Here is a 26,736-nt window from a genome sequence, read left to right on the forward strand (position 1 = left end):
AGAAGTTATAGGTGCTCTAACACTGGAGTTTTAAAGAAGAGATTTGTCTGAACCAGTAGAAGTTTTTCTGCTTCACTAGGAATTGGAGTAAAGAACCTCCAAGGTTCTTCCTACCCTGTTATTCTATAAAAGATGGTGAATGTGATGATTAAAGCTCCTGGTTTTTATGTGCATTTTGAAGCTAACATGTCCCCAGCAAACAAGAAAGACAACTTCTAGCATTTCCTCCTAAATAAATAATAAAAGTATTATTTTCCAACTTGTGCTGCATAAGTGGTTTACTAGCATATCACATGAAATCTCTCCGTGGCTGCTGCCCAGAGCCATTTCATTCACGTCTGCTTGACCTCTGAACAGTCTTTGACCATGGAGTCTTTTTCCCTCTTTGTTCTCCAACTCTATCTATTGCATGAAACATTTTCTTTTCTCTTTCCAGCCCAAGTGAAAACCAGGAATTGGTTAAAGTAGTTTTACTTCTATGCAGTTTATGCAAAGAAATCAAGCATTAAGACTAGACTAGGAAAAGCACTAAGTCCGGTTTTACTATAGGATATATCATTTCATCTTAATTTTCCATGCAAGAGGAGGATGCAGTCATTATATACATTCTTAATCCTCTAATAACTGTGTGCAGCCAATCTACAATGAACCAAATGATCCATTATAAAATAAAAATATATTTTTATTCTTCGAGTCAAATTCAAGATCTGTTTTGTTGTTTCTGTGAGTTTTTCATATCAAGATTAAATTTGATATGACATCGATGAATAGGATATAGTTCATTTTGTGTTTCAATCTAGAGAAGAAATAAATGGATTGAGACCTGCAACAGTGATAATGAGATTGATTTAAAGATATAGGTAGGTGCTCATAATTACAACCATAGCTAGTTCCCTGATCCATTGTTCAATTCATAATAAATTTTGTTTTTCCTCTCACTGAGTAGTTTGCATTTTTCTATTAGTAATGGGAAAAAGTAAGTAATGGGAAAAAGATGCTTGAATTTCTCATTTTGCTCCTCCTCTTTACCCCTAGCTTTGAAACAGAAAGTCAGTCACTTGGTCAATATATAAAGAGCAAAAACCATTTACCCTCATTACTCCTCGGGTTTTGGGGGAGTCACAGAACAAGGGAAAGAAGTGCTTGTTGGAAAAAGGAGTAAGTTATTGTTAACAATTCAGTGAAGGATGCTAGTTATCATGGCTTTTAAAATTGCATCTGAGATGAAAAAGGAAGGATATGAATTTGATTCTCTGTTTATGAGTTTTTCTATTTGCATTTTTTAAAATATAAAATAACATTCTTGATCCCTCTTGTTTAGCTCTATATCTTGATGCTCTACTTCACTAACTAATAGAATTATGTGAAGCTATTTAGTTTACAAGTAAGCTTAGGGACTTTTAAAATAATTGATTTATTTTCATGCCAATCAAAATCCAGCAGTTACCATATTAATTTATCAAAGATAAGTATTTTCTCTAAATGAAATGTGTATATTGCAAAGAAATTGAATTCTCGGATTATTTTGTGTTTGGGGAAATGTGGTTTAGTCCTCAGTTTGTCATCTCAGTTAGATTACTATAATTGACTTTACTTGGGAATGCCAGCATTAAATGATTTAGTAGGATAATACTATACTGATGGAACTACACTGATTGCTTATAGGTTTTGGGGCCCAATTCAAGATTTGGCTCACTTTCCAGAAAAATCTATATAGCTTATCCAAGGACAATTTTTCCCACCTTACACACTCTAGCAGGCAGAAGAACTTGAATGATGCCTGATGCCCACAAAGATCAGATGTGCTAATATCTTGATGATCTATAAGAAATGGTTAAGACAATTTTGTTTCAATATCCATTCAGTTGCAAAGATCTCCTAAGAGCAACAATATTTTTATGATCAGTACTGTTTTATTTATGAATTTCTTTTTGTGTTTCATGTATGTCATTGTTTTAATATATTATGAATAATGTAGAATTGCATGATACATTATGTAAAATTATGTTACATTAGCCAGCATATAAGTGTGGATAAATAAACAAGTACATAAATATATTTGTATACCTTTTCCATTTTATATAATAATAAGTCTTTATTGATTAGCCTTTGGGCCATATCAAAGTGCAAGTTCCAGCAACAATTTTTTACTAAAATTTAATAAAAGCAATTCAAAATGAAATTTGATAAAATACTACTTAAAATACTATTTAAAATAGTATTTACCATTTAAAATGGAACTTGATAAAATACAATTTAAAATGGAATCTAGACAAAATACGATTTAAGATGAAATAGTAATAAAATAAATCCAAAATAAAATTGTAAAAATGTACAAGAATTTAAGATATAGATAAAATATAATAACATTATATTTAAGAGTCGCCCTTGCAATCTATCCCACATATACAGATCTCAACCGAATCATTGTGTGCTACTGTAAATGTTATTTTCAAGTTCTGGCTGGACATAAGGTAAATTATGTTGATATGGGTATCCCAATGGGTCATTCGTATTTTATATATTTTAGGCCAATAGATCTTGCTGGATAGTGACTGACTTGATTTCCAGGTCTGTATATTTATTCATTTATTTATATAATTTTATTTATTTGTTTGTTAATTTATCAGGCTTCTACTCCAAAACTGCTACTTAATGGCTTTTGGTAGCTGTACATTTGGGAGTAAATTTAAAATATTTAATGTTGATATTTATGACGAAAAGTTTTTCAGAATAATTACATAATCTTTTCTAGAAAGATAATTAGCTGATTTCTTTTTCCCTAAAGGGGTTTAATTGGGTGTTCCATCTTTGTACAATTACCTTTTTTTTCTTAATGATATTAATTCTGGGATAAGTGATGGGTTTTAACTGATGAGGAAACAATACCAGGCCTGCATATATTTAGCCAGATTATGTAACTATTTTGGAAAGTAGATATCTGGGCCACAAAAGTTCCATAATAAATTTTAAATTAAAAATCTGTAAAAAATGCCCAAACCAAGTCATTTTCACATTTACTTTTTTCCTGTATGATATTGCATGGTTTCATGACTTTAAAGATGTGTTAGGAAATATTTTTCCATTCTTTAAATGATGATAGATCAATTAACAACAAACAACAAGATTTGTAAAAATTAAAGGAGAATATGGGGGGGGGGGAATCCTACTTACCATATACATTTTAGAGAACAAGTGCAACTCTGCTCCACCATTTCTATATGTTATGTTCCCCCTAGAGAAGAACAAAGCAGGAGGATATCTGATTGTAAGTAATGCTTTGCATGTAGCAGTTTCATAAATTAATATATCACCATTAATATTTTAGAACAGCATTTTTAATTTTAGGTGTTGTTGAATGAGATCCATCATTAATAATCAAAGGTAAGAGTTTTGTTTCTGTAACATTTGCGATCATAAAATTAGAAAAGGATTTTAAGATTTTGGTTGCAATGACACCTGAGATAACCAGGGCTTAGAAGATTAACCACTCACAAAAAGGTGAAATTCAGAGAAAGATAAAAAATCAGATAGAAGGTATGATTATCTCACTTTCTAACAATTTACCATAATGAAAGAAACATTAATAAATGGCATATTATGAAACCATGAGGAGTCAGAATTTGGGACAGGAAGGTGTGAAAGCTGAGAAGCAAAATTATAAAAACTTAGCAGAATGTTTGTTCTTTGATTTCAGGAATTCAAGAAGATCATGATGAGAGTTTATGTAGCTGTGATTGCATTCTTCTCCTTCATATCTTGGACTTCCTCCCATATTGTGCATTACACAAGCTCAGGAGGAGTATGTACAAATACTTGTGGGTATCATGATTATAAGTACACCTGGTGCAAGCAACTGGGTGGCAGTGGACATGGTTGGGATTATTGTTCCTTAAAAGAAGGCCTGGCTGTTTCTGGTGAACAATGTGACTCACCTTGTGATTTCTGGGGAGGTTCCTATCAATATTGTTACTTCAAAAATGGAAAATGGAATTACTGCAGCATACCATCAGAGTGGGGTTCCTTTGAATATTCACTGAAAAACAATTCATGTAAGAACAATTGCCGAATAATTGGAGCACGTTTCCAATGTGAGACTATTTATGGATTTGAACCCTGCTCTCCATTCCGAGATGTGACTCCCACTGGCTTGCCCTGCCACATTAACTATCAGTGTGCCAAATATGGTTGTTCAACCTATAAATGTCATACGGGCAAGAGAGAAAGCGACTGGGATCTCTGTAGACCAAGGGACAAGGATGAGTGCATATGGCAAGTTTCTGTCACAAATTCTTCTGTGACAGAAATTTGTACGCTTGTTTATTCCCAAAAGAACAGTAATCTCTTCTTCCGCAGAGAAATGCAAACAAAAATAGTCCATCCTACAAAAGAGCAATTCAAAGATGCTGTTCATTTAATTGATAATTTAAGTACCACCAGAAATCTTTCTGAGTCTGACACTCTGTCAGAAATGTATTTCTATAAGGAAACTATCTTATGCAATGGCATCAATTATACCAGTGCGGAACTGTGGCTTGACAATAACACAAATAAGACTATTGCACATGTTATTTTTTCAGAGATGCTGAGCATGATTAAGGTGTTGCGTTTAGCATTTTATACCAGTCTCCACAGTGCCTTTTATTCACCTGCCTATACCATTATTGTATCAGTTGATGAACCAATGTTATGTTCAATTAATTAATAATTTATTCATCCAACTTGTACCAATTTATTATTGCTTTCTATTATATCTGTTTTGGGTGAGCCCAATACTTATTGCTTCTTATTACTTTATAAGTAATTCTAAATCTTTTAAAGATTTGTGTGAAATCCAAGCAAATTGTCTTTCAATCACAATCACGTTTTCATGGAATTAATGCTAATAAATATCATTTTGAATTACATATCTTTGAGATTTGCTTCATTTGTATATTATTTGTAATCTTCGATAATTATATGTAATAACCTATGCAGGTAATAAAATATCCTCTTGAAATATCTAGTGGAGTCTCAAAATTGATTTTAAAGATCTGCAATTCTGTATTGAAGAAGTCTAAGATATCATTTTTAATGCATTTACATTATTTGGTGATTTTTAAAAAGTCATCACCTCTATTTTTTTTCTTCTGAGATCTTCCTTTGTAAAGAAGGCAAACCTAGACATTATCCATGTCAAATAATTGACTTAGGCCAAAAAAGACAAAATCTTTTCTGCAGGAATCCAAATGAAACATTCTGATGGATAGCTATTCAGAATATGCTTGATTTTATGCAAAAAAAAAAAAAAAGAATCCATTTGATGTAATGGTTAAGGCACCAGATTAGAAACTGGGAGATGGTGAGATCTAGTCCAACCTTATACATGAATGTTGGCTGGATGATCTGGGCCAATCGCTCGCTGTCAACCTATGTTACCATGTAAGACTATTGGTGGGAATATAGGAGTAGGAAGGACTATTTTGTATGTTCAATGCCTTGAGTGATTTATAAATATAAAAAAGCAGGATAAAAACCTTTAAATTTTTTTAAAAGAAAGCCAACCACTTCCTCACTGATTTCCATATGATTATCTATTATTTCCCTTTCTTATAGGATTTCTGTTGATCATTGATCTAAGTAATTAGAGAGATTTAACTTTATCACATCACCTGCTGAGACCACAGAGAATAATATCTGTGGGTTTTGGTGGTGTTTTTTTTTTGTAGAATAACATTATTAATACCTTTCTAAGACCTATTTGCTCTCAAACAAGTTCAATGGGATTTTTTGATATTGCAGATCTTATAAATCTGAAAAGTTCTGGGGTTGAGGTGTACTACAGGAAAAAGAAGAAAGGTAGTAATAGATAAAGGGGAATCTTACAGTTTAAAACTAATTGGAGTTTGGAATTATAGCTTATTTGGAGTTTGGAATTAAAAGTTGCTAGGTCAAAACATCTGGAAACATCTGCTGTCCAGTTCATCACTTGCTAGCATTTTCACAATATATTGGCCTGCAACTCCTGAATCAATTTTGTAGCCTCAGGGGTGCCTACTAGCAACCACTTTGACATGTCACAACTACTGGGAACTTGTCACTCAATTTTCCATTGGCTGAAGAGTTCTAATACTTTCAATTTTAGAAGTGCCACAAAATATTAAAATAATAACTGTTAGAAAGTTTGTAAAATAGGAAAAACACAGAAAATAGTTTCATTGCTTATATTCATATTGGAATTATTCAGTGTGCTCCCTGTAATTCCCAATATATGAAGAAAGAAAAACAAAAAAAGAAAAGAAAAGAGAGGAAAAAATACCATAGGTCTGATGTTCTATCCAACTTGTACTTTTCATGGCCTGAATGGAAAGTTCCTATGATTCTTTAACCCTCCCTCTTCAACAGAGAATGCAAACACCCATCACTATGAGGAAGACAAGGTGATCTTGAGATATATTGCAATAGGCTTCTCATATGAGCCCCTTACCATTAATTTCCCCTTGTGCATATGAGCCCCTTACCATTAATTTCCCCTGTTTGCAGCTAAGAATTATTACCACTGTATTACCACCTGTTGAAAAAAACAAAAGCAGTTAGCTGCTGTGGCAGAAATGACCCCTCTTCTCCATAACTGGTTACTTCTTTCCACAGCCATTTTATCCTGGACTGCCTCCTCAGTAAAATCTGGACTTTCACATCCCACATATACATACATTTATCAATAGACCAGTGAAAGCATCATATGAATTTTGAAAGTAGTACTTTTGATGAATGGAAGAAAAAGAATAGGCCAAAATTGCTTCCCTGTTAGGCTGGGGATTGATAAAAGTAACATTATGTGTTCCTGACTTCAAGAACCTGTTAATGACTTCCACTTACACTAACATCACTCTAGGAGAATGATGTACCCACAAGGCCCATGCAGACCCAAGAATAACTAAGACAGCTGCTGAGCAAAATTATTGAGCTAGTTTTCCCAGCTAAGGAATTCTGGGAGTTCACACATCTTAAAATTGCCCACTTTGAGAAACATCACCTATTTCAATCTGCCTTTGGATTATGGATTTCCTGTCTGGTCTCTCACAGAGGGTCAGATTAGGTAATCAAACCTCTTCAGCCCTTATTCTTAACACTGGCACACCACAGGGTTGTGTGTTGAGTCCCTTACTCTATACTCTTTATGTGCATGATTGCATTCCCACTCACGTTAGTAATACTATTGCTAAATTTGCAGATGATACAACAGTGGTGGGACTTATCTCCAGGGAGGGATGAGTCTGCTACCAAGATGAGGTGGACCGGTTGCTTTTGTGGTGTGGAGACAACAACTCGGTCCTCAACACCAATAAGACCAACGATCTTATAGTGGATTATAGAAGGATCAGATCAGACATCCAGCCCTTGCTAATCAATGGAGACCGAGTGGAGCAAGTGGCCAGTTTTAAGTTTCTGGGTGTTACCTTAAAAGAGGACCTGAGCTGGGTTGCCCACATTGCAGCCCTGGTCAAAAGGGCCCAGCAGAGATTATACTACCCGAGGCTTCTCAGAAAATAACAACTAAATGAGAAACTGCTGGTGACCTTCTACCGCTGTACCATAGAGAGCATTTTAACATACTGCAACTCTGTATGGTTTGCCAATTGCACAGTGGCAGATAGGAAAGCACTCCAGGGGGTTAATGTCATTGCCCAGAAAATCATTGGTTGCCCTCTCCCCTCTTTGGAAGAGCTTTATAGCTTCCGCTGCCTTAAGAAAGTTCAAAACATTCTCAAAGATCCATCTCATCCTGGGAACCCTTTTTTTGAATTACCATCTGGCAGATGGTACAGAATAATAAAAACAAGGACAAATAGGCTGAAAAACAGCTTCTATCCCAGGGCAGTAGCTATTTTGAATTCAGCTGTATAGCGCAGTGTTGGTGTGGTGTCAGGGGTTTCCGGTTCGATGTGTGAAGGGTGAAGGATGTGTGTTTGTGTTTATTTTCATGGTCATGGTCATGATGTGCACTGAAGATGGTGTTTGATTTCATTGTACAAGGTGCAATGACAATAAAGTAAACTAAAATTAGATGTAGTCAGGATTTGTCTGATTGTTTTTCACATCTATCATGGATAAGGTCAGTTATTCTCTGTGTTGTTACCAAGAAATGCTTGTTCATAGATATTGCAGTTTTCTGCTATCTTATATACAATCTATGCAGTAAGTGAAATATTCCAAACCTTTCTAAAATTTGCTACCACATTTGTCATTTTAATAAAGCAAAACTAGGATATTTAATTAATTGATGACTTGAAAGATTTATATGGCTGCCCATATTGTGGAAAACAACCCCAGGCTGCTTGTAGCAATAATACCCAAAATAAAAAAACCCAAACTTGACATATCAACCAGCATTATCCAGTTCATCTAACAATACAATTTCTGAGCTATCTCCACGCTTTCCAGAAAATTAAGAGTTTCACTGTAATTCTGCTTTTGTTGATTCTCAAGAAGAAATGGTCAGCCTCAAACCACCAACTTACATAAAAAACCCAGAAAGTTTGTCTTTGATTATCACCTAATGACTAAGGAAAGTCAGAAGAACTCTTTTCTTAGTGAAAAAAAATCATCAATTTCTGGAAGAAGATTATTATTTCTTATAATCTCAGTGTGCAACAGTATCTTAGAATGATTTATTGATTGGCTTTCATACTCCAGACAATTGCTTGTAACTTAATAGTTATATGCATCTTAATAAATAATTTATATCTCCTTCACATGCTATTAGTGCATATTATAGTGGATACAAAATATTGCATTCAAGACAATTGAATCCTCATTAATCTTAAGTATCTTTTCACAATGATTTAAAACAGAATCTTACTTAACAGAATCTTACTTAACTGACTTGTTGAGGATTCAGTACAAAACTATTGTTTGGGTTGTATTTCAGAATACAACACACATCTAATTGTGTTAATTCAGCATTCATTGTTCATAGAAATTACATCAATTTCTACATTTGCTGTAAAGTAAAGAAAAAATGCATTTTCTTTTTAACTTCCCACTTTTAATTTTTCATTTTCTTCCCCCAACCCTGATAAAATTATACATGAGCTCTTACAGACGGTGGATAAAATCTCATTCCAGATGACTCATAACAGTGCTTTGCAATTTAATATGTTTTCTTTCCCATAACAATGTCATGCTGACCAGGAAGGAAACCTCTTAGCAGCAGCCAGTTGCTTTCCAATCATCTAAAAAGAATTTTTCCAAGTTTATTCTACGTGGCAGCTTTTCTTTACTGCTTTGATCCCAAAGTAATAGTAGAATTTATGACTGGTTTGCTTTATTTCATATTTTTTCTCATGAAAACATCTATCTCCATAGTTAAAGATCACAATTATAAAGAATCTAATTTCGGAAGGACATTTTCAGTCACTATGCAATAAAGTCCAGAATCAACAATTACGCAATTGAAAATAATTCTACATTTTTCCTTAGTGCTCAATTTTGGATGCAAATCTTCCACTTCCCTGAAACTTAGAGCTGAGTAGAATACATACTTTTTTCCTTTGCTAGCAAATATGAGAGAAGGGTGAGGCTTCCAATCTAAGATTTTGTTCTAAGAGAAACATAGTATTTTCATAATATTATCATATTTTGTTCTGACACTACGAAGTGGTCAATTGAAAAGGCCAGAGGCTAATTTTGTTATTTTACTATGGTCATGAAATGGGGGGGGAACTGCTGTGATTACAGCCATTTCCGAAAGGACCCTTCACGTTCAGTGGAAGATTTTGCTGCCCCATCAAAGAAAGTAAGAAAAAAAGAAAGACCATTTTGTTTAATATGTCAATAATTATAATAAGTAATTATTAATATGAAAAATTCAAAAGATCTTTTTAGCATTCTCAACAATCATGTCAAATCATCTCTTTCTATGGTGGCAATTAATTATTGAATTTAAAAAAAAAAAACCCAGAGCTCTCATGGAATCTCTTTGGTTAGATCAACAAAATAGTTCTTAATAGATTATCTTTATCAAGAATAAAAATATAGAATATGGATGTTTAATATTTATCTCCCTTTCAGATCAGAGATCATATGGAGCCCCAAATTATGGTAGCTTTCTTTTACTTGTTTTGTGTAGCTTGTTCCTTAATTTTCTTCTTGTATGTTTGGGAGCGGATTTTGGTTGATTGTTATATGATTAACTGCAAAAATGTATTGTCCATAGGAAAGCAAATTTGCTTGCCATCTGGTAGGGATACAACTCTGCACAAGACTGCTGCAAATGTGAGACATGGAATTCTCATTATAATATTTATTAATAATACATACACACAAAACAACTTGTTTCATGTTGGCAAGGAAACATAAAATAGCAATCTGCATTACTTCAGAACTCATAGGCTATAAACAAACACACAAATACACATGTAGACACCCACACAAAGGGTCCAAATTGTGCTAACAAGTTATTTAATAACTTCTAAGGTGGTCCCTACAAAGGCATGAAAATAATTAGACCCTGTACATTCTGCTGAAGATCAGCATAGAAATAAAACAGACCATCTGCAATGATACTGTTAACTATAAATAAATTGGATCAGTTGGCTGGAAAATTTTGAGCGGAAAAATATGTAAAGGCCACACTATATTAAGCTCTTTTCTCCAGTTAGTTGACTAAAAACATTTTACAGTTAGGCCAGGCATATACTGGGATACAAAGGATTCCTTAGCTTCCATAGTTAGTAAACCAAGGCAGGGGAAATAATTCCAATCAGCCAAGAACAACTGAAGAATGTTTAGCTGGAACAGCCCTAAAGAGAGGCTCAGATAGGATAAGCTATGTCCTAACCCTTAGGATATTTGTATGTGTGGGTTTTAACTGCCTATCCCTGTTCTAAATCAGGCAATACATTCTGCTAAGGAATCAGGCTTCAAAATGAAGCAAATAATAATAAAATCAACAAAACTAACAACACAACATAAAATACGTAACAACATATCATCCTAATCTGGAGCTGTTTTGTATCTGTGCTTTTCTTACTCTCTCCCTGCTCCCCAATTTTAAAAAGTCTGTGAATATATTATGGTTTGGAAGACAAAACATGGTTGACATGACCACTGTATGTACATATTTTTTAATATTTATTGTTCGTTGGGGGCATGTATTACTAATTTATCTTATAAATCAGCCTGGGCAGAATAGAGGAAGTGGCCTCTGTGTATAGTACCACAGATCCAAATTCCAGGAAATACACAATACACATGCTAAAATGGAAACGTAAGATGTTTTCATGTTTACTATTTGCTCAAGGATATTCAGAAGGAGATCAAAAAAGGTAAGATGACAGGTGATTGATGTTTAGCCCCCTTTTTATATGCATCACACATAATGTACATTGAATGTTAAAAGGGAGCAGGGCTTTCATCGTATGGCTATTTTCACATTTTCAACCCTTTTGAACCCGATGGAAGCCATGGCTGGGGGAGCCTTTGCACAGATTTGTCTAGTGTGCCAATTGTGCTCTTTCTTAGTCATGGAGGTCTGCTCACCACCTATTTGGATTACTGTAACACACTCAATATCAGACTGACCTTGAAGACCACCTGGATGTCCCTAAGTTTGCCCAGGTAAAGTTTTGTTGTGTGAACTGCGCTGACTTTGTTTCTTTCCAGGTACAATTAAAAATGCTGGTTATCATCTTTAAACTCTTCTATGATAGGTCCAGGTTATTTGTGAGACTGTCTTTCCCTAAGGACATCATGGGAGATGCTGTACACCTGGAGCTGGATAGGAGATACATGAAGAAAGGAAAGACAGCCATTACCCAGAAACTCCCAGAGTATATCTCTTATGGTAGGAGTAGTATAGATTTATTCTGGCAAGATTCTGTTTATTGTGTGTAAGTGAATGAAGAACTGAATTCTCTGTGTGTCAGTCTTGGGATTAGCCTGACAGACATCTGTAGGTCCTATTTAAAAATTGCTTCTTTTAAACATTGCTTCTTTATGGAAGCTAGGAACCTTACCATGCATTTCTGTGGCAGCCTCTGCCCTAAAGAACATCTTTGTCTCTGAAGTTTGGCAAGCCTCTGCCCTCCTAGCCTTTTGAAAAGCACTGGAGATCTGGCTTTACCTCCAAGCTCTGGATAGGATGAGGTTATTGAACATTGGAAGTTAGACTTGGCACCAGGTTTTTGTACATTTGGTTTTAATAGTTTTAATATGTTTTTTATTTTAATTTTTGATTGAGAAGTGCCCACAGTTTCTTATAAAATGAACAGCTACATAGATATTTCAATATATAGATAAATAGACAAATCTCTAGTTAATGGAAGGATCTAGTCTATATGGCTAAAGATAAAAATTTGTGCTTTCCTTCCCATTTTTTGTTTTTCGCAATTAAGAAGATAATGCGAGCCTTATCTTAATGTGGCAAACAAAAGTGGTTAACCATCCATTTTCATATATTTTTCAGTGTTATATTGTATTTATGTAAGTTTTTCTAATGCATTTTAAAATTGGTAGGTTGTGTTGTTTTCAAAATGTACTATACGTATTGCCTTCATATGTCAATTTGCATCATTCGGTCTAGTTTAAACATAAACTAGCAAAATATTTGCTAAAATTCTAATTCAGCTAGGAAGCAATGAATTATGATCACTCAAATACTGTTGCTGAAACACACTTAATTCTCAGAATTATTTGAGAATTATGCAAAAACATATACATGTACAAAAATATTCATATGCACATGTGCTTTCATACATACATACATACATACATACATACATACATACATACATACATGTGGTATTCAGCTTTGTTCGGGTATTTTCCCATGTCATTATAGTTGTGCTTTTAAAGTTGTAGCAACATTTCGGCAGAATCTCATCTGCCATCATCAGGCTTCTGTATTGTGTTCGTCTGTGAGTCAGACTTTCACAGCCATTTCTGTTTTAAATTTGGGGCTAGCCCACAGCTGTGCCAGAATGGTTTTTTCTTCATCCTGATTGGTTGGGAGTCTTGGTCTGTATTTATTGGTCTTGAAGTTTGCTGTGTTCTGCTTGATTGGTGTTTCTAATATCTTCTGTCTGTTTTGTAGCTTTTTTGGTATTGATTGGCTGGTAACATTGTGTTTCCTGTATTGGAGGCTTTTAGTGCAGCTTGGCTCCGAGTAAACAGGCAGCTATCATTTATTAGGAAGCTAGGTTTCATCCAATTTTATGTGGGAGAAAACCCAAATAACCAAAGATCCACATACAAATACCCGCGAAAACCTCAGAAAACACACACACACACACACACACACACACACACACACACACATATATATGCATGCATACATACATACATACATACATACTCGGGTTTGAACTTTTGAGTTCATGGAGAAAGGTTTAGTGTAAATTAACAAACAGATGAATACTGGTACAAGTCCAGTAACAAGTCCTTAACTTATGACCATTTGTTAAAACAAAGGTTTGAAATTAAGATGGCTAAGATGGCTAATTACTAAGTGCTCCTTTGATGAACAGAATGATAAAATCTATTAATGTTTCCAAAACTGAAACTATACATTGCTGGAAACCTCTCAAAAGAAAATGTTAGATTTTATCATTGAATTCTGTCATAAAAGTCTTAAGTGTGTACTTTTTCAAGTATGTACACATTTCTTTTTGGGTGAATCAGAATGAGTTTAACTGGTTCCTTCTAAATATTATTTACATGCAAGTTTTAGCTTGAATATATGAATCACAGGAAAACACAGGAATCTGGCCATTAAACAGATTTGTATGTTGAATTGTAGGACTACTGTATATATCACATCTCTGTTGGTTCTCTACATAAGTGTGACTGAATGATGTATATTGTATATAGAAATTTCTTAGTTTAAGAGTCAGAACAATGTGAATATACATCATAATAATAAATAAACCTGTATGCAATGTGAAATTGACAGTGGACACCTGGATGATGGCCATGTTTAGTCATATTTTTGACAAGGACTATGTTATTTTTTTCTGCTGGAAGTGTACTCAAGCAACAGGTAAACACAAAAAGCTGAATAAACACCGTGGTGTTATATTAAAAGTAAGATGAAGCAAAACATAAACTAACCCTATGCTTCTAATCTTCAAATGTTTTCACATACAGCTGTTAAAAGCTATAGCCAAATGGTTTAGCAGCTGCAAATTTCAGCAAGTTTTTTTTTTGTAACTAAGACTTAATTCTAAAACCATTTGTTGCTTGCTTCCTATCCATTTCACAAGTGATGACCTTGGGCAACCAAAGTCATAATGGATGAGTGATAAACTGATTTCCTTTATGCTATTGTCTAGAGGGAATTAAGACATAACATACTGTAACTGACTCATATATTCTTTCCTTTAAATATAGCTGTAACACATAATAGTTAGAGTCATGGTTCTCTTGTGTCAAAAGAAAATTAGCTACAGCAGTCAATATTTCAATGTCTGGAGCTGGAAGATTTATAGCACACTTCTCACTTTTTAAATGGCAGGACAAAGTGTAACAGAGTATTGATGCTGGTCAGTAAGATCAGAGGCAAGCAGCTTTTGTGGATGTTGATAAACACATTTGAGTCTTTTCAGAAAATGGCTGCCTTGGAGGATTGCCCATCCACAGATTGATTGCCTTACTATAGTGTTTCTCAATCTCAGCAACCTTAAGATATGTGTCTTCAACTCCCAGTATTCTCCAGCCTGCATGATTGTGTATCTTAAATTTTCTAAAATTGTCTACATCTATTAAAACAGTGTTTCTCAATCACAAAGTACCTATTTATCAAAAGATTAAGTGACTCCTTATCATCCATTTACTCTTCCCGGGATGCTCTCAATAGTTGCTGAAAAAACCAGACTTTGTATTTTATAATCACAGAAAAGCTTTTTAACTCCAAAAATGGAAGGGGAAAAACTACAGTCCCTAGAATTAAGTTTTGCAAGTTTATAAAAGGAAGGCTTTTTAAAAGCTCTTAAAAGGTTTTGGTGAGCAACAGAAAGTTAATAAAAGAAACCTTAGTTTTCAGAGAGTACTTCACAATTTTTCAACCTTCATTGAAAAAAAAACTATCTATTTTGCTTCAAGGAGAATGAGAGGCAAGAATTTGTGACCTTTATATCTTTGCTTTTTATCTTTCTGGTAGGTGGAACAATGCTCCAGGGGAGGTGGAGTGTGAGATCTTTGTATGTTTCCTGTGTTTTAGTGAGTTTCAAAGTATGAAGCATTTGCCCAGATCTTTAAATCATTTTTTCCCCATTTTCCTCTTAATCAACCCCAGTTTGACTTTTGGTAGCGGTTGAATTTTTGAAGACTGCAGTAAGTATTTTTTTATTCATCTGTTTATATACCACTGTTATTACGTTTATTAATAATTCAAAGTAGCAAACATATTTAATATTTCTTCCTTCTCTTATTTTCCCCATGACAACAACCCTGTGAGGTAGGTTGGGCTGAGAAAGAGTAACTGGAAAGCGTAACTGACCCAAAGTTACCCAGCCACCTTTCACACCTAAGGTAGGACTAGCATTTACATTCTCCTAGCTTCTAACCAGGTCCATAAGCACCAGGCCAACTGACTGGTAATCCAGAAACAGTTGCACTCATCCAGTAAAAAAACATAGCTCCCAAATTGTTATTCCTCCTATCCAGAAGGGTTATGGTGACTGTAAATGGAGGGCTGATGTGCCATGTATTAGTGTTTAGATTCCAAATAGTATAATTTCTGGTTTTATTAACTTTTTAGGCTTATAACTTTCTACTGAACTGTAAAGAAGAATGGAAAATATATGGCCACTGAGGTATGATTGGATAAGTTCTCATCAGCATGTGTTGACTGGAACTAGTGAGAATTATAATTTTCCACGGCCGCCTTAGAAGTTAAAAATCCTTTTTTTGTCAATGAAGTAATGGATAACTACCATGCCCTTTCAAGCAGTTTACTCTAGATCTTGGGTATGAAACACACACACACACACACAGAGAGAGAGAGAGAGAGAGAGAGAGAGCTGAGTACATCTTTAGTCTGAGATATCTTAGAGGGGGAATAAAAGGTATCCATTGTGAAAACCACTATTTTCCCTGATAATAAGAACAAAACATTCTGATTGCAAAGAAGTCAGAACAAAAGATGTGATCAAAGCATTTATAGAAGCACAGCAATAACATCTGTTGATTTCCTAGCCTATGGTAAACTAGTTTATGGCAAACTGTAGCAGGGCAACTTATCTGCAAATTAAAACTCTTCCTTCCCCCTCAAAGTCATTCTACTTTTTGTCCTCGTTTAGATCCTTAGGGGGGGGAAATGCTACAGCTGGGTTTCCCCAAAGTTTTAGTGGATATCTTGAAGGTAGAAAAAACAGTGTTGCTAATTGTAAATTCAATCATGGGGGGAGGGGCTGAATGCAATTATAAAAGATTCTGGGAGATTCTGAATTTCTATACTTTCATCGTTTGTACCTGTGACTTTCCATGCTGTGCTTATTCCTTGGTTTATAGTTTCCAAGCTGCTTATCTGGGGAAAGGAAGAGTATTTAACAGGATGTCAGGGCGTAATATTCAGGCTTGTAGCAAGAAGCAGAATATTTTGTCAGACAGTGAAATTATAATTGCTAGCCAAATTACTCCATTGGTATGCTCCAAAAGTATCTATGTGAATGTACATTATAAGTACGAAAAATATTTCTGGGGGAAGAGAGTAAGGAATTAAATAAACATTATGTTAGCCTAATGTCCTCTAGATGTATGCTACCATTTCTATCACCTTATCATGATGAAAATAGGAATTGTACTCTAAAACATTTTAAAATGCTTGAGTGATGAAAAATGAAGTCAAGCTAATATAAATGGTCTTGATGTTAAAGGTAGATAAACATTCACCTATGAAATCTACTGGGAGTGAACTTAAAGGTGCTTTTCTCACTATACTCTGTGGGAGATGAGCATTAACGTTCCAGCTAGTACCTACTTTAAAAATAGAAAGTCTAAACATAGAAAGTCCCCATCCAAGCATCTGGAAATGAGGCATGCTATTGAAAATTGCAATTAATTGACATTAATTCATTTAAAGAATAGAAAACTTTATTCTTATAGGTGTACCAGAAAAGCTTTATTATAAATATAATAAATAAGAACTACCTCTTCTAAAAAAATTGCACTGGGAACAAACTCCTAAAAATTGAGTGACTAATATATATGTATATCTGAGCCAGGACCAAAGGTGTCCACAGGATAAGGGGTCAAAAAAGTTAAGATGGTGACCCACCCTTTTTTACATTCATTTGACATTTGTAAAAAGTGGCAGGGCTTTGATCACATAGTTGTGGTCTCTAAGTATATATCATCTATGATATATGCAAGATTCTTTGATACTAAGACCAGATATTTTATGTATTTTTGGTGTGTGTGTGTGTGTGTGTGTGTGTGTGTGTAAAGTTTCTATGTACAGCCAATAAATAAAGAATGTTCATAAAATTCTCCCTTTTGTTTTAAGTAATGAAATTGCTGACATTGTGTTTTGCCTTGTTCTTATTTCAGCTTTGCTTTATGCTTTTATTGGCAAGTTTGCCCAGTTGAGCATATAAACATTTTTCTTATATGTTTGGGTTGTTGTTTTTTTCCACACAGGAAAAGTCTGCACAGGACACTCAGTTCTATGAGACAGGTCTCTTGTTTTTCCATGAAATGCAATATTAGCATTTTTTTTCTTTCTGTTGAAACAGAGGCTAAAGACAAACAATTCAAGGCTAGAGCACTGGAATGAGTAATATGAAACTAGGAGGCAAAACTTTGCAAAGTTATATAATAAAAATTTGCAGGGAAACCTCCTTCAAATTAAACTTGGTTCCTCATGACTATCGTAACATGGAGTTTTTTTGGCTACGGCACAAAAGTGCCTTCTTCCAGGGTGTGCTTTTCAACCTCTTTGTCTAGTCTAAAGTTCTGGTATTTCCTGGTAGTCTTATAGCTAGTTTTTATCCTGCTTAAACAGGTTCTCTTGGCAGTTTTTATCCTGCTTAACCAGGTCCTCTTGGCACTGCCTGCTTTAGATAGAAGTAATTATCATCACCATGGAAAATAAGTACTGCAGAAACACAGATACAAAAAATAAGATGGGCACTTACCGAGGTCTCATAGATTGAAAGAAAAAAGTTAAATTAAAAAAAAATCATTATAAGGATTTTGTAAGACTTGAGAGGAAGTCCAGATAAAAAGCACACCCAAATTTTAGTTTATTCTAGTTTATTGCAGGGTTACATTAACAGAATCTTGTAGGTCTTCCCTATCACCTTTACAACTCAAGAAATTAGGAAGTTTTCCTTCAGAGATGTTTAATGTGTACTCTATTGTATCATAAATGTGGAACTTTTAAAAGTAATCTAGACCAATATTTTTCGGTTTTAACAATTTTAAGATGTGTGGACTTCAACTCCTAGAATTAAAGGCCACATGTCTTAAAGTTGTTGCAGTTGAAAAACATTGATTTAGACCACGGGTGTCTAACCTGGCAACTTTAAAACTTGTAAACTTCCAACATCCAAAATTCCCAGCCAGCATGAAATCTACAAGTCTTAAAGTTGATTTAGACAATACATTCCTTCCTAATGGGGAAGACTGAGATTGGGAGTTAGCCAATGCAGATATTATAGATACTTTGTCAGTTGTATCACTCACTGAAAACATGATGCATGTTCCTTATTATTCTTACAGTGCTTGACCTCAAAAAAGACAATCTCATTTTTTCCAATTTGCTTTTGTGTCAGCTTTTTCAAAGAATCTCTGAGTCTGTGCATCTCCAAGTATGAAGTTTTTATTTAATAGTTATAATATCTGATCCACACAAGGGACCCTGTTTATAAATATGTGTTGTTTCTATGAGCCATAAAAACCAACCAGAAATTAGAATATTAAGACCATGTTTGTTTATGGTCTAAAGTGTAAACTTGTCAAGAAGAGGTTACTTCCTTCTTTATTTCCCACAAAGGATTACTGTGGAGAAAAGGATTAAAAACAGAACAGAACAAAATAGAATATAATGGAATAGACTTATTTATTGGCCATGTGTGACTGGGCACACAAGGAATTTGTCTTGGTGCATATGCTGTTAACGCACATAAAAGAAAAGATACCTTTGTCAAAAGTCAAGAATCATAAGGTACAGCACTTAATAGTTATAGGGTACAATAAGCAGTCAAATCATACTAGGAAACAGTGGGTATAAATTGTAAGGATACAAGCAACAAAGTTACAGTCATACAGTCACAAATGGGAAGGAATGGGTAAAAGAAAGGATGGGAGGATTAATAGTAATAGTAATGCAGATTTAGTAAATCGTTTGACAGTGTTGAGGAAATTATTTGTTTAGGAGAATGATGGCGTTCAGGAAAAAAACTGTTCTTGTGCCTGGTTGTTCTGGTGTGCAGTGCTCTAAGGCATCATTTTGATGGTAGAAGTTGAAACAGTTTATGTCCGGGATGTGAGGGGTCTGTAAATATTTTCACAACCCTCTTTTTGACTCATGCAGTATACAGGTCCTCAATGGAAGGCAGGTTGATAGCAATTGTTTTTTCTGCAGTCCTAATTACTCTCTGAAGTCTGTGTCTGTCTTGTTGGGTTGCAGAACCAAACCAGACAGTATAGAGGTGCAGATGACAGACTCAGTAATTCCTCTATAGAACTGTATCAGTGTGAAATAGATACAATTTATGTAAATTTAATGCAATTGAACCAAAAGGAGTCCTGGAATCTTCTATGATATCTGTATTTTAATTTGCTCTGATAGAATCTATAGCAAACTTCCTGCAGATGGAAAAATGTATTTGGGACTTGTTTTCAGTAATTAAAAAGTACTGCCTGGGTAATATTCCTTTTTGTATGTACTAAGTATTGTTTGAAATGTATATTCAGAGAATATAAAATGGTCATCACTGCAAATGTGAAAGAGGCAATTTGAGCATCTGTTTTGCCTTGAAAGTTGTGCCTCAGAATAGTAATTATTGGTCTTCCTTCGTATTTTAGAACACCAGCTTATCTTTGCCTGGAATTTGCAACGTCTGAGATCAGTTTTATTATTTTGCCTCATTAATTTACTTTGATGTTGCAACAGTGAGCTTCTATGTGCTTTGAAGCACATAATTATAACCAGGACATATCTTAAAGTGGGTATTTTCAGGCACTTGCTTTATCAGGGTCTGTTAGTGAAAGGAGGATTAGAAATGTTTGATATTTTACACTTCCTAATCAATATGGAAAGATCTTCAGAAAAGCCTATGGACTATGGAACAGGGAAGATACTTGTGTCCTCTTGCAATGGTTAATAAATGTAACCCTCCATTTTATTTACTTAACATTTATATCCTCTATTATCCCTTGGAGCTTCATAGTATGTACTATAGAAGTGTGGTTTTTGTTCATACTGCAGAGATTCAAGGAACATGGAAAATAAATCTTTTCATTGGTCAAATGTACAGTCACTGTGCAATTGTTGTGAACTCTCTAGGGAATCTGAATTGAAGCTGTGTTGGATTTTCTTTGGATCTAAATTCTGATACAAATGAGGGTCAAGGGAAAAGCAACAGTGAAAGAGGAAATTTTTGTTGTGTCACAGTAAAAGCTTCCAATGATAATTTTATCGCAGTACTTGACAGCTCCCCTTTTACCATGTAACTTTTAAAAGCTTTCTCTGTTTCCTGTCTATCGTTGTCTGGACTTGGAAGATAAGCAGAATTAGGCTTGGTTGGGATGCCATTAGGAATAGTGGAGCTGTAATCTAAAGGGGAACTCCATGGACACATTGTTATAATTTTCTGGGCAACCTGATGGAACCACTAAATAGGGTTGCTCCCCAAGTAAGATTGCACTTTTTCTTTTACCTTAAGCCTAGAAAAAGCTCTTTCAAGTATATACAGATAGTCTTTAAATTATGATTGGTTGTTCAAAGTTATGATGGACCTCCCCATAACTACTTATAAACCAGTTGCAAAATTCTGATGGCTCTCTTTCCATAGTCATGTGATTGCATTTTGGGCGTTTGGCAATTGGCCAGCATTTTCGGCAATTAGCAATGTCCCATGATCACATTGTATGCCTTTTCTGTGGAACCTTTTTGCTGAACGTCCTTTGGATACAATGGATTCATTTAATGATTGCCATGTTCACTTAACAACCATGGCATTCATTTAATGACTGCCTCAAAAAAAGATCATAAAATTTGGTGTGGCCACACAATGATCTGCTTCGTGACCTCCATGATTTACGGCCATAATTCTGGGATTAATTATAGTTGTAAATTGAAGTCTTATACAATTAATATCTAAGACCATACAATAAATAATGCATAATCAATTATAATTATGTATTATCAATTATAATTATATATTTATCATTATAAATTGATTATAATGATAATCAATTTATCTTTTTTCCTCATCCTAATTTGGATAATTAATATATTCAAAAATTTTAAATATATAGCACTTTTTCTGGAGAAGAGAGCTTTGCCTGATCTCACTTTGACACACTAGATCTTAACAGATCAATAGAGTTGGAAGGACCTTGTAGGTCATCTAATTCAACTCCTTCCTCAAGCAGGGGACCCTACACCATTTCTGACAGATGGCAGTCCAGTCACTTCTTGAAAGCTTCCAATGATGAAGTTCCCACAACTTCTGAAGCAAGTTGTTCCATTGGTTGATTGTTTTCACTTTCACAAAAAATCTCCTTATTTCCAGGTTGAATCTCTCTCTGTTCCGTTTCCATCCATTATTCCTTGTCTGGCCTTCAGGTGCTTTAGGAAATAACTTGATCCCTTCCTCTCTGCGGCAACTCCTCAGATATTGGAACACTGCTATCATGTCTCCCCTGGTATCTGACACTGACCAGATATGTACAGTATGACCAATCTATTATACAGTATCTTATCAGGACAGGCCCAATTGTCTATAAAATCCACTTTTTGTATAGTATTCTTCTTGCATACGGACAATTTTTTTCACTTCAGGAACTGGTCAAAATCGCAACATGAAAAGGAGGGTTGGAGGAGCAAAATTTATAGCTAAAGAATTTTTTCACTTCCTTTTTGCAGGAATTATTTAAAACAAACAAAACACATTTTTTTATATATGGGAAAGGTTCATAAAACTATATCACAGCAAGGTACAATAAATATCACAGCAAGGAACAATATCCCTCTGCAAGATACAACGTTCCACCACGCACAGATTCACTGCAGTCACTTTCATGTATGATGAATGATTATACGAATATGATTGATAAATTAATAAATTCTTCAAAGGGTATGGAAAACTAAAAAAACCCTTAATATTAACAGAGTCGATGCAGTATTTTTTATTTCCAAAATTCAAGCATCTTGTAAAATAATAGACAAAATAATTATTATTTTGGATAGTTATATAAAATTGATGCTACTATTCCATTGTGATTGTAAAATATAACTGGCTATAGTTTATGATCATGGATGGTTTGAAAAGAAAACTATAAGTATAGTAGATAGCACTGAGCAGTCAAAAGCCATCCTTTTTTATCATCTGAAATTTGTAGATATTTGCAAAGATGTCTATAATGTCACATTTTATTCATCTACATTATAAGGTTGTCACTTCCCTGCTGTAAAGCTGAAAATTTAAAATATCAGAAAATGAAAAATTGGACCATCTGTACAAATTTAAAGACTCTCTGAATCTATCTCTTTCTTGTCATTTTTACTTTAGCATTGTTTTTTTTTTCATTTATTTTTTTTCCTTTACCTTCTTTATAGGATGGACGGGGATATATAAAATCTTTTTTTTTTAATATGCTTGGGAAATAGATGCTTCTGCTGTTATTAGTTGTTAACATAAACTGTTTGTTTTTCTTAATTAGAATAATAACAAACTTAAAACCTAATACTGTTTAATTTTTCTTTAATTTTCTGCTTTCAGCACAAATGGCTTTTTTTTTAAAGAATAAACTTACTTGCTCAGACTTTTTCACATCCTAAACATTACGAGAGGTGTGGCATTTAATCACGTGATAGCCCTTCACAAAGAGTCCCTAAATGGTATGTCATTACAATATTATAGATTAAATGAAATGAATGACTAAGCAATAATTCATCTGAATATATTGATACTATATAAGATTAGAGGAAATCTTGTACATATTAAGGTACCATCAGATTATTCTGTGGTTAAATCTAGTTTAGCAACCAACCATTGCTTACCTTTAATTATTGTTTCTTAGAGTACAAAGGAAAAACACACTGTTTTTGATCCAATATTTCCTCTATATTGGTGCATTTATATGAGAAATGTCTCAACATAGCGAAATTTTCTTGTTTGTCTTTTTTAACAAGTTGTGATGCTGAGGAAATTGGGAAGAAAGAGAAAAGAATGATCAGTAACAAGTTATTGATAGCACTGATGGGTGAACTGCTGAAAGATTTGAAGGACCTGTTTGGAAGTGATCATCATGGAAAAAATCTAAAGGTGCTCAGTTTATGAGGGCAATTAGGACAAGAACTGTTGTTGCTAAATGACACAGTCATAAAAGGTGATGTCACTTAGTGATGCCAGTTTTGGCTTTCCTGATTGCTGTCATTAAGCAAAGACCATATGTCATTAAAGGTAGTCTGTAACTTTCAAGTACAACTGGATCATCATTTCCATCACTATGTGAAACAGTCATTAAGAAAGTCATACTTGACTTTATAACCTTTTTGCCTTTATGACCTTATGACCTTTTAAGTGGAATCACTGCAGTCATTAAGTGAATCTCTCATGCAAATCTGGCTTTGTCCATTGACTTTGCTTGTCAGAAGTAATCTGGGAAGATCACAAATAGCAATCATGTAACTCTGGAACACTTTAACTATAATAAATACATGCAGATTACCATGTGATCAAGGGAATTCTGAGATAGTAATGAGTGCAGGTAATGGCTGTAATTCCCTTTTTTCAGATCTGCTTCTACTTATGGCCTAAATGAATGCCAATAAGTGGAAGACTACCTGTAAGTGAGGACAGGTTACTATGATTTCCAACTTCCTTTTGCTTCTCACTGACTTTGCTTGGGAATGTCAGAAATCAGTATCATGTGACCATTGTTTGCTATGGCATAATAATCACAAGCTAGGTACAAAGGAACTGATACATGATCATGTGGGAACATAGCCAGAACTCTAAAGTTCGGTTGTAGCTCTAAAGTCCAGTTGTACTTGTTGTAGCTCTAAAGTCCAATTGTACATTGATGTAAATTTGAACCGCTAAGCAAGCAGTTTCAAACCAAGGACCATCTGTATCCATATAGTAGTTAAGAGTCAACACCAGCTTGATGGCTCATAGCCATTTTAATTGAATATGCTTATTATGTGTTAACATGGAAGATATTAGATATTACATTAACAGAGTTTTGGAAAACTGGTCAAAATATGAAACTGAAGTTCATTGTTTCTAAAGATAATGATCTTAAGAAAAAATAATCCTCTGGCTGGCAGGGTACAGTATTGGAGGATTCAGTGTTAAACAGAACATAAGAAAAGGATTTAGGTGTAGTCATAGCAGATAACTGCAAAATGAGTAAACTGTGAGACCAGGCAAATATGAAGGCAAACAAAATTCTGAGATACATCACTAGAAAGATTACTAGCAGGAAAGAGAGGTCCCTGACCCCTTAAATAGAGCTGTTTTCAGATCCCATTTGGAAAACTGTGATCAGTTCTGGAGACCACACTTAAAAAAAAAGATACTGATGAGATGAATAATTCCAGAAATGACCAACAAAAATGATGGAAGTCTGAGGAACAAAACATATCAGCAAAGATTGGAGGAACTGAATATGTACAGCCTAGAACAGGGGTGGGCAAACTACGGCCCGCGGGCCACATCCAGCCCGTTGGTTATTTTAATACGGCCCGCCTCTGAAAAAAAAAATTCCCCTCTGAAAAAAAAATCGGGGCCGGCCAAAAGAGACCCCGTGCCGCACGCCAAAAAATCGCACACACAACATGGAGCTGGGCAGCCGCTTCCCTGGTGGCAGGGCTGAGGCCGCCACCCGGGGAACGCCCACTGCTTTCCTCGCCAGGGCCGGGCGGTGGCGTGTTGCCCTGCGCCGCGTGGCTTCCACCTGGCTGCGCACTTCTCGGCTTGTCTCCTCCTCGGCCATACAGAACAAATAGGCAGAGAAGGAGGAGACCAGCCGGCTGGTTGGGGGAAGCTTTCTGCACCAAAAGAGGCAGCTACTAATCTCCAGCTTTGCTCCGCTTCTCCAATGGTCCGGCACCACCCTGTTCTATACGCCAGCTGCTCAGACTTGTTGGGCCTGACACATAGAACAGAGCATGCTGCAGGCATCTCGTGACAAGCCCCAGGACATGTGGTCACCTGCTGGCTGGCTGGGCCAGGCCGGGCTGGAAGAGACATATTCTCCAGAAGGAAAAAAGAGTGCTCCGGGAGGGCGGGTGCCGGGCAGGTGGGCGGATGTTCCAGGACCACTTAAAGGTCAACTTTAAGAGTGCCCCCATGGAAGAAGCTGAGCAAACGTAGTGGCGGCAGGGGTGACGGGGCATGTCCCTCCACAAGGAGTATGAAGGGAGGCAGACACCACACCTCTCGGGAAAAAAGTAGGTGCCAAAGCCCTGGCTGTCACCTGGGAGGGGACCGTGGAGGGACCCATCACATGCCCTTGTTGAAGAAGAAGGGGGGAAAGGGGGGGGCGATTCCCCCAAAATCTTGTGCTGACCTGGCCTGTCTGTCAAATTTTAAAAGTCAATGAGGCCCCCGAGCCAAAAAGTTTGCCCACCCCTGGCCTAGAAGGAAGAAGTGAAAAGACTGAAACTTTTAAATATATTAAGGGTATGAATAAGATTCTAGAGGCAGTATTTTCAATATTAAGCAAACATCAAGAGCACAGGGATGTAACGTCCAACTGACAGGAGGGAAGTTCAAAAGTAATGTTAGAAAGTATTATTTCACAGAAAGAGTCAAGGAATCTTGGAATCAACTTTCAGTGGAAGTTTATTTATTTATTTTATTTTATTTGTCAAAAGCTTACAATATAAAAGAAAAAGAATAAACATTAAATACAAGAAATGGGAACTAATAATTGGGGACAACAGGACAGGGACAGTAGGCACCTCTTAGGAATGGGGCGAGGTCAATAGAGGTTAGTTTGCTTAGGGTAAACACAAATCTGTCATCTGACAAAAATTCCACATTTTCTTTTCTTTTGACCTCACTATTCATTTTTTTGCCACTCTCGCAAGCCCTGTAAATTTTGTTTTGTTAAACAAATATTCCATGCATCCGATGAACTGGCCTAAAATCCATGAAAGTGTAAATATTATCATACTTTGATCATAGTTTTCAGTTTTTTATACTTTATACAGAAAGAAATGGATAGAAACACATTATAGTTCAGCTTTTTAAGATTTAAAATAATCTTAAGGTATTTTCAAAAAAAGAGAAATGTCCTTCAGTCCCAACTCTGACTCTATTTGTGTGCCTCAGGTGCTCCTATTCCCTTAGCATCTCTACCCTACCTGATACAACTTTCTGCAATATGAAATGAGCAGGTGGCTTTGGTTGCCAAATGGCTGACTTCCTCTTCTTCAGGGTCTTTGCTGCAGTGAATTAATATTTATTTTAAAAAGTGTATATGGCCATCTAAGTCAATCATTCCAGCCTAGGTGGCTTACAAGGATATACTTATATAACTGTATGTGGGCTTTATGCTCATGCAATTTTATTA

The 26,736-nt window shown here is 35.3% G+C and overlaps 1 protein-coding gene across 5 annotated transcripts; it reads left to right on the forward strand.

Moving 5' to 3' along the window:
- The first annotated feature begins 1,095 nt into the window (after positions 1–1,095).
- Positions 1,096–4,907, forward strand: LOC113440134 (uncharacterized). Of its 5 annotated transcripts, XM_087916386.1 has the most exons (5): positions 1,096–1,158; positions 2,531–2,571; positions 3,240–3,268; positions 3,349–3,384; positions 3,698–4,907. In XM_087916386.1, exon 5 carries the CDS (start codon positions 3,713–3,715, stop codon positions 4,703–4,705), a length of 993 nt encoding a protein of 330 aa, XP_087772512.1. In that variant the 5' UTR covers positions 1,096–1,158; positions 2,531–2,571; positions 3,240–3,268; positions 3,349–3,384; positions 3,698–3,712; the 3' UTR covers positions 4,706–4,907. The 5 variants fall into 5 exon arrangements, with proteins under 5 accessions (XP_087772512.1, XP_087772511.1, XP_026562132.1 ...); XM_087916385.1 differs by lacking the exon at positions 3,349–3,384; XM_026706347.2 differs by lacking the exon at positions 3,240–3,268 and having other exon boundaries at positions 3,329–3,384.
- Positions 4,908–26,736: the final 21,829 nt, after the last annotated feature.

This window comes from Pseudonaja textilis, chromosome Z (assembly GCF_049901715.1).
Source record: "Pseudonaja textilis isolate UNSWEBS1 chromosome Z, rPseTex1.2, whole genome shotgun sequence".
In the NCBI taxonomy this organism is placed as follows: domain Eukaryota; kingdom Metazoa; phylum Chordata; class Lepidosauria; order Squamata; family Elapidae; genus Pseudonaja; species Pseudonaja textilis.

What these genes read in the sequence shown, in the direction of transcription:
- LOC113440134 (XM_087916386.1), top strand. Translation starts at nt 3,713, where the DNA reads ATGATGAGAGTTTATGTAGCTGTGATTGCATTCTTCTCCTTCATATCT.